The following is a 14475-nucleotide window of genomic DNA, read 5'->3' as shown; positions in this document are numbered from 1 at the left end:
TCTGAAGTGGGGCTTCATCTTTTTTATATACCACTGGACCCAATTTTACATCGTTTTATATACCGTCGGAGGGGCGGGGGGGGGGGGATGCGCTCCAGAAAAATTCTGCCAAAGTGGAGGCTTTTTTTTTTTTAACATGGCCTAGGCTTGTGGAAGAGTGATGACACAGAACAAATCAGGACACAACATAAAGGGAACAGCAGGAGAAAGGGGAAAAACAGCAGCAGGGTGGAGGGAGAAAGCAGATGGAGATAGACAAACAAGGGATACAGGTAATGATGAGGGGTAAGGGAGAATGCAAAGGGTGGATAATATGGATACATAAGCAGAATTGTGTTTGACCAGTTTGTTGTTTTGTCAAGGTCTGAGGAGAGGGAAGAGGCTGCTGCCTGTCTATCAGAAGGAAGAGAGATGTCACTGCAGAGAGTGGAGTCATCAGCAAAGATATAAAGAGGATTCTCCAGAAAGTCAGTGTGATCGTTGATGACGAATAGGAATAATATGGGGCATAGAACGCTACCTTGAGGTACTCCAGCCTTGACAGGGAGAGGAGATGAAAGGGTTCCATTGAGAGCCATATGTTGTGTACGAGAATGGAGGAAGTCAGGAATCCAAGAGTGGAGTTGGCCTTGGATTCCATAGGCCGATAGTTTGGAGAGCAAGGCAGGATGCCAGACTGTATCAAAAGCTTGATATATGTCTAGAGAGACGGCCCTGATCTCATATCTGATATTGAGGGCCTCCACCATTGTTGGGAGAGTAGAAGCAACACGTCTAAGGTAGAGTGACCAGCTTTAAATCCAAATTGATGATCTGAGATGAGGCTGCTGGAGAAAAGGAATGATTTTATGTCAACTGTGAAGATGGATTCCATGACCTTGCTGATGATTGGAAGTAAGCTAATTGGGCTGTAGTTAAGAGAATCCATTTTTGCACCTTATGTAATGCAATGAATCTCTGTGATGTTGGCTGATTTTAAGCAGCTGGAAGATGACCTTTGGTAAATGATATGGTGAAAATGGCAGAGAAAGGAAACACAAGAGCAACAGAGCAGGTTTTTAGGACATGGGAGCTTATGCCGTCCGGTCCACATGCAGAGTCAGTCGAGGGTTGCCAGAAACGTTTTCCCCTTTTCAGGTGCAAAAGACACAGAATTCAGGAGCATTTGGGTACGACTGTGAAGGATGGGTACCGAGAGTGAAGGGTTAGGAACACAAGATCACAGAATTGAGGCATTCACCCTTTGCATGAGCAGAGTCTGCTGTGGTGTCATTTGAAGTGAGGAAAGGGATGGAAGGAGAGCATACACCAGAAACTGACTTGACAAGGCCCCACCAGGTTTTGGAGGGGGTGGGGGGGGGAAGACACATTTGAAAGCTCATTCTTCAGATTAGACAGATGTTATTTTCTGGGTTTCCTGAGGGTATACACACACTGTTATGATCTGAGGTTGCCTTCGGTCGGATTTGCCTTCCAGGAGGAGAATGCAAGTTGTTTTAAAGCAAGAGCCTCACCACAGGGTTCAGATATCTAAGAGCGAGAGCATCGGTAACATAATTGAACATGAGATAGGATGAATCTGTGCATAAAAGAGCAGTTTTCTGTGGAAGAATTCCCAGACTGAATTAATATCAGCAGTGGTGGATAGCAGAGAACAGTCCTGAGTGTAACAAAAAATAAATATAAAAAAAAGAATATAAAAAAAACATGAATACGTGAATGTAGAAGCAGGTCACACTTTATGACCCGCAATTATGGGACTCACGGGACCGCAAATGTCGGGGTCCAACAGTATATACAGTGCCTATAGAAAGTCGACACCCCCTGTCAAAATTTTCACCTATTGTTGCCTTATACCCTGGAATTAAATTCGACTTTTGTCCAACTTCATTTACCACACTTCCCAGTGAAAAACAAATTTGACAAATTCCAGAAAATTAATAAAAAATACAAAATGAGAATATCTTGATTGGATCAGCGTCCACCCCTTTATAATAGCAATTGTAAATTATCTCAGGTGTAACCAATCACCTTCAAAATCACACACCAAGTTAATTGGCCTCCACCTGTGTTAAATTGTAGTGATTCTGATTGTTTCAGAATAAAATCAGCTGTTCCTACAGGTTTCCTCTGCTGGGTAGTGCATTTCACAGCAAAGACTCAACCATGAGCACCAAGGAGCTTTCAAAAGACCTCCGGGATAACTTGTGGAAAGGCACAGATCAGGGGATGGGTATAAAAATATTTCAAAGGCCTTGAATATCCCTTGGAGCACAGTTAAGACGATCATTAAGAAGTGGAAGGTGTATGGTACCACCAAGACCCTGCCGAGATCAGGCCATCCCTCCAAATTGGATGACCAAACAAGGAGACTGATCAGAGAGGCCACCAAGAGGCCAATGGCAACTTTAAAAGAGCTACAGGCCTTTATGGTAAATACTGGTCACTGTGCGTGTGCCAACAATATTCCAAGTACTTTACAAGTCTGGCCTGTACGGTGGAATGGCAAGAAGGAAGCCATTACTCCAAAAAGCTCACCTTGAGTCCTGTCTGAATTATGCAAAATATACACTCCGGAGATTCTGAAAGCCATGTGGTATTTGCTCGTATTTATTATAAGCAGCAAGGATGGTTGATGAAGGTGATGTTAGCTGACTTCCAAGCAGTTTACAATATTTAGGAAATGTAGACTTTGGTAACAGCAATTGTCACACAAGTTCCTTCATTAGGCTCATTTGTCAGAGATTGTATGTTTAACCTGGTGACTGGGTGTTATTTTCCTCTTTTCTGGCACAGGTGGGGAGGAAGTGAAACGGCCATTAATTAGTGGTGTGCACTTCCATACTGTACTCCCACCAAAGGTATGGTTTTATGCAGTGAGAACTTGACTTGGATATTATTTGTCTTTTTGGACTGGTCATGTTTTATGGTGTTTTGCTCACAGAACACATGTAACTGTGTCCAATAAAATGTTGCAACACGAACATGTGTTGCAGCATTTTTAATTTTTATAATCTTTGATTATGGTATTTTGCTCCGTGTTCAGTTGCCTTGGAGGTGGTATAAATTCAGACTTGTGTGATGGTGTCTGTTCAGGTACATTGTGATGTGGTAGTGGCAACATATACCTTGAGTGAACTACCGGGTATGAAAGAGCGAGTGGAGGCTGTGTGCAACCTGTGGAAAAAAACCAAATGCTTCTTGGTACGTAGTACTGTATAATGACAATATCAGTGTATTTTTTGGAGATATTGAAGCCCATGTGGCCTGTTGTTCCATTGCCAAGTTCCTTTATTCAATTATATAAATTGTAAATCATATTTTTATTGCTTTTATTCACGCTGCTTATTAATTATTTTCCAAACGTTGTATTTATGTGATCCTTTTTTATTTTATTTCAATGATTTTGATTACTTAAAAAAACAAAATTTGTTCCAAGTATAACTTCAAGTCATACATTTATTATGTCTGTTTATCCTGATGCCATTACATACATAAGCCTGCTTAGGAAGTTTCATTGGCTTGGAGTGACAACTCCAACATAGGCAACTTGATTGTGTGTGCAGGAATTTGGAATTTGTTCAGGGTGTTGGTGATAGTTTACCTTCTCTTCCCAAAGGCTTCCGGGGATCTTTAACATCCACCGACTTGTGCTAACAGATGGGATGCCCCATTTAACGTCCATCCATGGGACGGCACACACATTGATGAATCATCCTGGCCGAGAAACACCAGGATGAAAGTTTATATCTGGGTCGGGATTTAAACGCAGGTGAGACAGCTCAGAGGCGAGATGCTGTCCTGTGTGCACTTCATTACTTCGAACCGTTCTTGTTGATGTCCTGTACACTTTGACTTTGTTTGGGATGTCTTGTAATCCACAAATTATTTTTAATGTCCCCTTTGTAATTTAATTTGATCCAAAATACAGCATTCCTGCACACCACATGTATGTTAGTCAGATTCACATCCATGCGGATTTCAAAATCCTAACCTAAGTTTATGACGTTTTGAGTATTTTGCTTTGGCATGCTCGAATCCTGTTTGTGTAGCAACTTGCTTTACATTTGATAAATATTATATGTTTAGCTACATTTTGTGAAATTGTCTATTGTGATTGAATTGCTATTTAATATCCCACGAGTTATGAATGTCCTATCAAAGAAGGGAAATGTTTTCTTCTATACCAGTTTTGTCGACCTGTAAGTCGTTTCACTTTGTATGGTTGAATTATGGTGGCATGTAGGAAAGGTTGGGTATTGTCAAAAGGTATCTGTAAAATAATATACAATTGTTGCCAAGTGGTGAAGATACAGCACTGGCATGACAGAGGTTGTTTGTTCAAATCCAGCTGAAGGTATCAGTTTTAACGATTTTGATAATCAGCTTGTCAAAGCCGAGCTTGTTTCAGGGGAATTGCCATCTCCATCAAATTCTCATTTAAAAAACCCAACTAACTCATGAACTTAGGGTAGAAGGTAACCCATCTACTGTATATACTATATGTATATATATATATATATATATGTATATGTATATATATATATATATGTATATATATATATATATGTATATATAGAACAGGACATACAATGTCAAGACACTGCTCGATGTCACTCTCCTCAGCTGGAACACATGTATCATCACTCTTTCGGGGCTACTTCAGTACAGCTCCTTATGGGCGGTTCCAGCAGTGCAGCACACGCACCACCAAGCGACATCAGCCCACATGCTCACCACCAGATATCCTTGACCAGATATAGATCCCCACAGACCTGCCTTTACATGTGAATGGAATCACTGCACTCACCTCTGCCTCCAAATTCATAGGGCATGAAAATACCTTTAAAATGACACCAAACCAGCTCTCTAGGTGTTATACTTTTAGAGATATGGCCATTTGAATTCGTGACGTCGTGCTAATTAGTCCAAAGTTCGTTAGTCTGTATCTCACTAATTAAGAGGCTGTTAGCAAAAATATTTGAGTTCTTGCCGTTTTTCATAGGTCCCAATTGGTTCCCAAAGTTTTACAAAAATCTGAGAGATGACGGCAGATTCTTTCATGATTTGACATGGAATGACCCTGATGCTCTTCAGGGTCGTGCTGACTTGGAGAGCTTAGGAGTGAGGCTCTGTGTAACGAGCAGCGATGCTGTATCTCAGTATCTTTTTTTCACAATAATGCCATCAAACTCAACTCGACATTCACAGTCAGCATGCCCATATTTGCCTCCTATTATCAGCTTACCATCTATCATCTGATGGATTTCACTGCTAGACACAGTCATAGGTACCTCGAGAACCCTTCCTCATCACTCCAGCTGCTCTCTCAGTCTTCTGGAGTTGAGTGGCAGTCTCACACACAATCCCAGATAGCCTCATTCGTGCTCTTCACTCGACATGGCCTCACTGTCTCTGTCTACCTCCCTACCTCTACAGCAGCCCATTCTCAGTCTCTCACTATGTTGGAATGTTGCTCTGTTTGGGGTACTTACTCTCAAGCCCTTTAGCCCTGCACAGACACTGTATGTTGTATCTATCTCCAGATACTGGGTAAAGGGCTGGGTCTTATCCCTCTTGCATTGATGCTTTCTGTCGTCAATAGGTGTCTTAATAATGTATTTACCATCCGTCCACCTGGCACAAAACAACAGCGTTTAGGGACGATGGTGAACTCAATTTTTACCGGTTATCAGTGGGACCTTCATTATAATTTACTGGGTGTAAATACAAACGTGAAATGGCCAACTTTTCCCCTTCAGGGATCTTCCTCTTTATTTTAGTTTCCCCTCCCCATGTTACCGAGAGTTCTTATCGAGCCATTCTCTTCTATTACAAATCCTTGCCTTGTTTAGCAGCTAGTTGGCCTGAGTTATTTTGTTTTTCTGTGTTTACTCGTGCTGTTTTTGACACCGATAGCATCCTGTGAAACTTTGTAAAGGGACATAATCTTTGCTAGGTTCTCATTGAAAATGGAACGAGGAGCGGTCATGAGATTATTTTGGAAGCTCGAGCCACCCTCATTAAGGTAAACATCTTTTTCATTTTCGTCAGTTTTTCCTCACCCTGTTCCATCAACTTCCCCCACTCACCTCTTCTTCTAATGATGTCATGATAGCAATCTGGACTGTTTTTTTTTTAACCCCACCAATTCCAACTGTTTAATTGAGGTAATTTAGGAAGGAATGTCTCACATTTGAAAGCTCTAGGAAGCCAACTTCCTCGGAAGTCCAGAAAAATGTTTTTTCACACATTTTGCACACACCATTTTTTTCTTGAAGTTTAAATTCAATGAATTTGACAAAGTGAATTTTTTCTTTTTGTTTTGTTGTCATTACTATGTACTTGTCCATAAACACGACTTCTTTGCAGGAGAGTAGAAACGGGAAAACAGAAAACTGCGATGGGTACGTTTTTGCCCCAGTGAGTACTTAATATGTTATGTCATTCTTGAGAACCACTTTATCCTCCAATTCAAAGTGTTTATCAAAGTATGATGTCCATTTTTATTGTTAGCATTATGCAGTCACACATCTTTAGAGATCTTGGTTTTGTGCAAATGTGCACTTTGTGCAATTTCTACTGACTTCAACAAAAGGTTTAGTAATATGAGGGTACTTCAAATTTGACATGGACTTTTTTTTTTCTTCACCAAGTTTGTCTTCACTGTATTGTATAATTACAAAAAACAGAAACATACTTGTAGCACTTTTTGAGTTACTCTCGAGTTTAGGACACACACTTGTCTCAGTGGAGTGAAAGCTTTTGTATGCCTACAGTGTAGAATTCCATGTGTACCCATCCAGTGCAGGGGGGCATCACACTCTATAGCCTTGTTTTTCACAAATTTCTTGTTGCAAGGGGTTCTTTGATTATAGCCAATAATCACCAGACTCTACAGTCAATCGTTTGTACATTACATCAAGTCAGAGAAAAATTTAAAAAAATTTAAAAAATGAAGAAAAACATGAAGGGATGGAATCTCCATGAAACAACCAGAGAAGGTAGGTAGGAATGACACTACAATACAACACCACGATCCTTTTATGGATTGCCATCATAACATCTTTTGACATTTTGTCATTGGTGGCATGACATCTCTCCGACTCTCTGGAAAATCCTCTATATCTCTTTGCTGATGACTCCACCCTCTGCCGTACCATCTGTCATCCCTCAGACCGGCAAGCAGCAGCTTCTTCGCTCACTGCAGATCTGGGTAAAATCACAAACTGATCCAACACGTGGAACATGTCTTTCAATCCAGACAAATCTCACACTCTCACTATGTCTCTTTGAAAGGACCGTTTAGAAAACCCCCCAATCCACTTTCTCAACAATCCTCTGGAAGAAGTCTTTTCTTTCAAGCTTCTGGGTCTCACTATCTGCCATGACCTTTCCTGGGAAAGTCACATTTCCAACCTCTCCTCCAAAGCCAGTCGCCGACTGGGAATCCTCCGTCGTGCAAAGTCCTTCCTCGGTCCTCTTGAGCTCCTGACCACTTACAAAGCTTTTGTCCATAGCCTGATGGAGTACTGCTCTCCCCTCTGGGCTGGTGCTCCTGCCTCCCACCTTTCTCGGCTTCATGCTGTCGAAACCAAGGCATTTAGGATTATCGGCATCTCCCGCAATGAAGCTGAGTCTTTGGGCATCTCACTCAATCACCGCAGGTTGGTCGGTGGTCTTTCTGTCTTCTACCGTCTCCTCTCCAGCCTTGCCCCCTGCTCTCTCTGCAATTTGTCCCCACCACATTTCCACAGGGCGCTCAAGGTCCGCCAACAACCCCCTCTGGTAAATCTACCAAAATCACGAATCACTGCTCACCTTCACTCTTTCATTCCTCTTTTTTCCTGCCTTTGGAATAAACTCCCTCACTCTATTCATTCCCATTCTTCCCTCCAGGCTTTCAAAACAGCTGTTCACCACCACCTCTTATCATCCCCAATCCAAATCCTCGATCTTTTCTACCCCCGATTACCCACCCAAGCCCACTTCTTCAATTCCCCTGCTTTCCTTCCTGAAAGTCCCTGTAATGTCCATCTTCTCTTCCCCATGTTCCCCGTCCCATCCCTTTCCCTTCCACAGATCTCCTAATGTGTTTGCTCCCCACTGTTTTGTCTCTCCCACTCCCGCCCCTCTTGTCTCATGCCCCCTTGCTGTGCGTTGTGTGTTAGCTCTCATACGAGCCTCGACAATTTATACAAAAAAAAAAAATAGTAACAATTGTATGAAGATGTCTATGTTAGAGGTAGTTGTAGATTTGTAGTGTGGGTTGGTGTGATTGTGTATTTTATTTGTTGTGGAATTGAGATGGGAAAATGTCAAATGATGTCGTGATGGCAATCCATAAAAGGATTGTGGTCTTGTTTTGTGGTGTCTTTACTTGGCATTCCTTGTCATTCCTTTCTACCTTTATTGTTTGTTTTTTAGGGATTTCCATCCTTGCATGTTTTTTTTCATTTAATTTTTTTTCTGATTTGTTTAACTCTCTTTTTGCCAATCTGGATGCCATTGATGTTAGCATCCATGAAATTTTCACCGACACCTTGACTAAATTTTAAAATTCCTGCACCGTTAGTGGAGTATCTTGCATCGGAGTGGTGGCCTGTCAGGTGTTGTAACCTTTGCTGTGAAACAGCTTTGGCAGAACCTAGGTTATGCTCTGTGAAGAGTGTGATGCATTGATGATGATGATGATGATGATGATTTTGTGAGTTCTATTTATAGCAAAAACTGGCTGCATGTTGTAATCTTTCTTCCACTTTTTTTTTCTTTTTAATGCTATACTTCAAAACCCAAGCTTGCTGAGGAGCACAAAATGATGTAGCCATTCAAGAGATGATAAAGCATTCATAAAGATAATGTTTGTGCTTACAGTGTCCGCACGAACAGCAATGTCCATTATCACAACAGACAAAGCCTTTGCCATGCAGTTTTGTGCAAAAGTACCACCCATTTCGTTTCCCTTGGGTGAGTTCCATGCAGGCTCATTGCTGCATTCTCTTATTACACTTTACCATGACTGCATGTTGACAATGTTCATTTTATTAATGTACAACTCTTAGCTCAGTTGCACTTCTTGCTGTGGAGATGCCTTGACAATGAATTGCTCTTGGAGGGGTTGGTCACGCTTTTAAAACCTTTTGAGGAGATGCCTTGACAACTAATTACTTTTGGAGTGGTTGGTCACTCTGAAAACCTTTGTTGTGCTCCAGTATAGATGTAGCTTGAGAATCTCTCTCTCTCTGTCTCTCTGTCTCTCTGTCTCATCTACTTTCTCAACAACCCTCTCGTAGAAGGCCAGTCACTCAAACTCTTGAGTTTCGCTTTCAGCCATGATCACTCTTGGGCAAGCCACATTTCAAAGTTGGTCTCCAAAGCAAGACACCAACTGGGCATCCTTCATCAAGCAAAGTCCTTCCTTGGCACACCTGAACTCTTATCCACCTACAGTACTTTCATCTAAAGCTTCATTGAACACCATGCTCCCCTCTGGGCTGGCATCCCTGCCTCAAACTTTGCTCAGCTTGATGGAGTGGAAACCAAAGCCTTCAAGATAATTGTAATCTCTCTCGATGAAGCTGAGTCGATGGGCCGATCACTTCGCCATCGCTAACAGGTAGGTGGTCTCCGTATTCTTCCACCTCCTTTCTGGTCTTGCACTCTCTGCCCTTTCTGTGCTTTTCCCCCCTTCCTTGAGGTATCTGTAGGACACACGTGGTCCACCAACAACCTCCTCCTAGTGAATCTGCCAAAATCCAGAACCACTGCTCACTTCCAATCATTTGCCCCCCTTTTTCCCTGTCTGTAGAACCAACTTCCACACTCTTCAATCGCATTCTTCCCTCCAGGTTTTCAAGACAGCTCTTCACCACATCTCAAGTCATTGCTCATCTAAAACCATGATCATTCTGCACCCATTAAACCATCCCCCACCCCCTCCCAAAATTCTGCTTCTGTATCCACCTTGTCCACCCCTTGCCTTCTTCCCTACCCCTGATCATTACTTTCATCCCTTGTTTTACCATCTCCCTTCTCCTGCTGTTCCTTTTGTTATGTTGCGTCCTGATCCATTCCTTGTTCTAGCTATTCTGCGAGCCTTGACTTTATGTACAAAAAAAATACAGTTACTGAATCCATCAAGCGGAGAGATGGTCCTCCATCTGGTGATCCGAGACCATGCTGAAACGGTACTTGGGCTAAAAATTGTACAATGATGATAGCTTGCTTTTGGACATATATTCAGATGTGCTGTTTTATCTTCAGGTGCATAGCATATTCAAAGCAGGAGATTCAGACAGTCATATGTCATGCATTCAGCTGGGGGACATGAATGTGGTCTCAACATTGTCCGAATGACACAACTGGACGTGTAGCTTGATTTCCTGAAATAATAGAACTGGATATTGTATCAGACTACATACTGTTATTGTGGTACTTTGTGGGCAGGTTGCTGTATCATGTGGTATGCATGGGAAATTTAGCTGGCTGTTGCATCCTATAGCATTCACTTATATATGTTGAAGTTCCACCAATTTATTTTGGTGGGGATTTGAGGGGAGGTGGGGGGGGGGGCAGGAGGAGGAGGAGTGGAACGTATTTCATAAGATTGTTGCTTGGCCAAATTCCAAAATTCTCCCTCTTAGTTTTCTGCTGGGAGTTCAATGGAAAACTATCCAATGTATTTCTTGTCAAAACGTTGCTTCAGTCGCACCCATTCTGCCCTGAGATGGATGGTTTATATATTGTTGCGGGTTTGCTGGCCAAGTCTGAGGAGCTTCTCAGACCCGCTACCCGACCTTTGACCCTGAAGTCGACGAGCTGCAGACATCTCTGGGGCACGATGGGGGTACTAAGCAACCACGGATGCTGTCTGAGATGATTAATTTAGGTTGGGTCCTCGCGTCCAATTCCCACGTTACTTTCCCAGCAAAGTAATCTCCCCCGAATAGGGAACTGTGCTCTTGATGCCCCACTCCTATAAATTAAGAACAGCTGAGCAGAATCATAAGTGGGACGTCAGTGAGTCTATGACCATAGCGATACATGGGGGCAAAACTCCTATCTACTATTTGCATACAATATCTAACCAATGGAGAAAGGTATTCGGACAGGTTGGAAATAAGTGGTCGGGTCAACAAACAAGCACGTATATACAAGCAATGCAGTCTCACAAAAGAAAGTCATACCCTTATCACACAAGCCCGTTAGACGGTCAACTTGTCATGAAACTACAGACATAGGCACCTCAGTCACTCCGACAAATGAGACAAGTGAGAGGGTTAGCCAGAGACAAGAAGAAGATGGGGCATATTGGTGACCCCTCGCTCGCCCGATGTAAGCCTGCGGGCTTACGTTGTTCCCAACATGAAAAGGGGGACAGGTGGGTGGGGGAGGGGGGGAGAAGAGAGGGAGATGATATGGGGAGAGATGTGGGTGAATGCTTTGTAATTAGAGAGAGGAAACTGTGAATGCGAATTAGTAACCCAACCCTGAACAAATTGAGGGGGGAAATCATTGAATACGCTGTGTGTTTCAATTCAACGGTTGGGCGTTGCTGTCCACCCAGAGGCTCGCGTTCACCTGGCTCACTCGTCGAAGTCTCCGTCTGGCTCCTGGTGTTCCCTGGACGCAGACAGCACCGAGTCTTCGGATTCCCGGCCTTATAAAATCCTTTGGCAAAGGCGTGGCCGAAGGACCGACCAACATTCCGGCATAGCTTGTTGTTCCCATGTTTACCTTCCCTAGCGGTGCATTCCTGTTGTCATGCTGCACTCATTGGTTGAACTCATGGTCCCTCAGTGCAGGTGCCACCCAGAACTGAGAAGGACCCAAGGCACTGTGCAGGACCGAGTACATTCCAAGCACTTCACTGCAGGCGCTGTGCAGGATCGAGTAGCACCCAATCGCTATGATAGGTCCGATTGGTGATGTGAGTTTCGTAGGTGTAATGCTGGTTTTGTAAAGCGTGTGTGTATGGATGTGCTGTTAATAGGTATGGAGAGAGAGGAGAGAGAGAGGAGAGAGATATGTATATATATATATATATATATATATATATATATATATATATATATATATATATATATATATATATATATATATATATATATATATATATATATATATATATGAAGGGATATAGTAAAAGAAGACTTATAAAGTGGGGTTTGAACCTGCTACACAAACACAATGCATTTCCTTGTCCACTGTTACGAAGGGAGAGGGAATCTAACTAAACAAAATACTGCGGATATATCAAAACTCCAGGGTTCCTTTATGTGTTGGATGTAACTCCCGGGGTCTTCCAAAACAGCAACATGTTTTAATGAAATAGCCAGTGTAACATTATATTCCGTGCCATAAGTATAATTTGATCAACTGTTTTCTGTCTAGAATGAACCCATTAAAGTGGAGAAGTTTTCTTTCTTGATCTTCAGTCGAGGTCAGGAAGCTGTTGACCAGGACTGGCCTCGCATTGTACAGCCAGTTTTGTGTCGAGCTCGGCACGTCCACTGCCATCTGTGCTGTGCTGATGGTACTTTTCAGCATACGATCATCACACGCAGGAAGCATGGCAGGTATGCTCGGCTTGGATATTGGTTTTGCTCTCATACAATGTTGGGCATATACAAAGTAAATAGGTAGGCCTGACTTAGATAGGACATCCTTTTAATTAGCAGTGACAAGATATCGGTTCAATTTCAAAATGCAATTCCTGGCCCACATACTCACTGGAATCACATATTGATTTTGGAATGCAACTCTCGCTACTCCTTTAATGTCCACAATGGATCCCACCTTGTTGTGTTGGACGAGGAGGATGTTTGGCCATAGTCTTTCTCGAATCGGCTGGCCAGGCCTAATACTCGACCTGAGCTAATTTGGAATTGGGCCAGGTTGCTGGCGATACCTCTCCAACCATGTAATTTAGGCACCACATCGGAGATGGAACAGCAGTTCCAAAGGCCTGGAGACTCAACAATGTCAGTGTATGTAGTAGGAGTGACATTGATTATTTTGAAATTTTATATGCAATCTTGCTCTGAAAAATTTGATTCTGCAGTTATCTCTGCCAAATGATATTGAAAAGTGCGTAATATTTGGGGTTTTTCTAAATTCCAGGCAGTCAATGAATGAATTTGTCATTTGGTGCTTCACCGCCATTGGTGCCAACATTTACTGATGGGAGCTAATTTAGTCTCTCTCCTTGCATTGTTTAACAGAAAGTGTTGGATAGGCAAAGCATCAGATTATTAAACAAATTCCTGTTTTTTTTTTTGTTTTTTTTTGCGTGCCTTGGAAACCCTCACCAGGGACCTATACCGTACCACAAGGGTCAGTACGTGGGGTGATAGGTTGCCAATCAAGATACTTTCACAAGAAGACAATTCTGAAAAAGAGGAAGAAGAATGAAGAGAAGATGACAATGCCTTTGTGATGTCAGACCCCAAATCACCTCCTTCAATGTGGATATGGGGCACATCAAAGGTTAACTGAACACTTCTGGACTTGCACAGTCAGCCTTAATGCACAGAATTAAATTTGTCTCTTCCTGCAAGTTTTTTCTTTTTTGCTTCCACTTATTGAACATATAACAATGTATATCTGGTTTCAAGAACCAGCTCACATAAATATATTGCAGTTGAAAAGACATTGTGGACAAATGCTCTCACCGATTTATTTTTTTATTGTTTATTTTTATTTTGAAAACTGCGACATTTTAACACGTTCACTCATCTTTCTGGTTCCTCATAAGCTCATTGTCCAAATGACGAGGTATACTTCTTGTTACTGAATGCATCGTTGGTTAGGCTGTATGATTAAATGAGCATCGAAAGACAACCTTGCACGCACATCATCTGGGATTGTCTGTCTGGTGGCCAGGAATTCAACATTCGGTCATTGTACGAGTTTCATGTTTTGAGAAGTAATGATCGATTTAATAATAAAAAAACAAAATGTAAATACTGTGTTAATCATGTCCTTGGAATGGTGTGTGTGTGAGATATGTATGTATGTATGTATGTATGTATGTATGTATATATATATATATATATATATATATATATATATATATATATATATATATATATATATATATATATATATATTTCAGACCTGAATAATACAACTTTCATGGGGAGGGGTGGGAACCCCCCCCCCACTCCCACAATTTTGTTTTGTGTGTAAATTACCATACACCTGTCTTTTGTGTATAGCCTTTGTGGACATTTTTGTGTAAAGACAATTTAAAAGTAAATAAAACCATCAGAAAAGTGTATCGAGCCATGTGTCCCAAGGGTTTCCCTTTCCCCACACCACAAAAAAGGGACATAACTGTTACATCTTTCTTATATTCTGTTCTGCTTGTGTTTTTCACCCCGTGTACGGAGCACAAAGCAGGGTTAATCAAGTGGTTCACTCTGTCCGTTTGTCTGTTTGTCAACAAAGTACAAACGTCAGTCCATGATCAAG

At 41.9% G+C, this 14475-nt stretch overlaps 1 protein-coding gene across 11 annotated transcripts in view; it reads left to right on the top strand.

Moving 5' to 3' along the window:
• Positions 1–14087, top strand: part of METTL17 (methyltransferase like 17) — a 63869-nt gene extending 49782 nt beyond the window's left edge. For 7 of the 11 annotated variants that reach the window (XM_085895378.1, XM_085895386.1, XM_085895387.1 and 4 more), the window contains 7 exons: positions 2797–2861; positions 3097–3204; positions 5960–6028; positions 6373–6423; positions 8875–8967; positions 12394–12578; positions 13314–14087. In XM_085895378.1, coding sequence (XP_085751504.1) covers positions 2797–2861; positions 3097–3204; positions 5960–6028; positions 6373–6423; positions 8875–8967; positions 12394–12578; positions 13314–13413 — 671 coding nt within the window. In that variant the 3' untranslated portion in view covers positions 13414–14087. The remainder of the gene's footprint in view (positions 1–2796; positions 2862–3096; positions 3205–5959; positions 6029–6372; positions 6424–8874; positions 8968–12393; positions 12579–13313) is intronic. The other 4 variants (XM_085895379.1, XM_085895381.1, XM_085895383.1 and 1 more) reach the window with 4 other exon arrangements.
• The last annotated feature ends 388 nt before the right edge of the window (positions 14088–14475 follow it).

This window comes from Eptatretus burgeri, chromosome 9 (assembly GCF_056783735.1).
Source record: "Eptatretus burgeri isolate ZD-2024b chromosome 9, Ebu_testis_v1, whole genome shotgun sequence".
Taxonomy (NCBI): Eukaryota; Metazoa; Chordata; class Myxini; order Myxiniformes; family Myxinidae; genus Eptatretus; species Eptatretus burgeri.
Note: the sequence above shows the minus strand (reverse complement) of the source record. Positions and strands in the feature narration are given on the sequence as shown.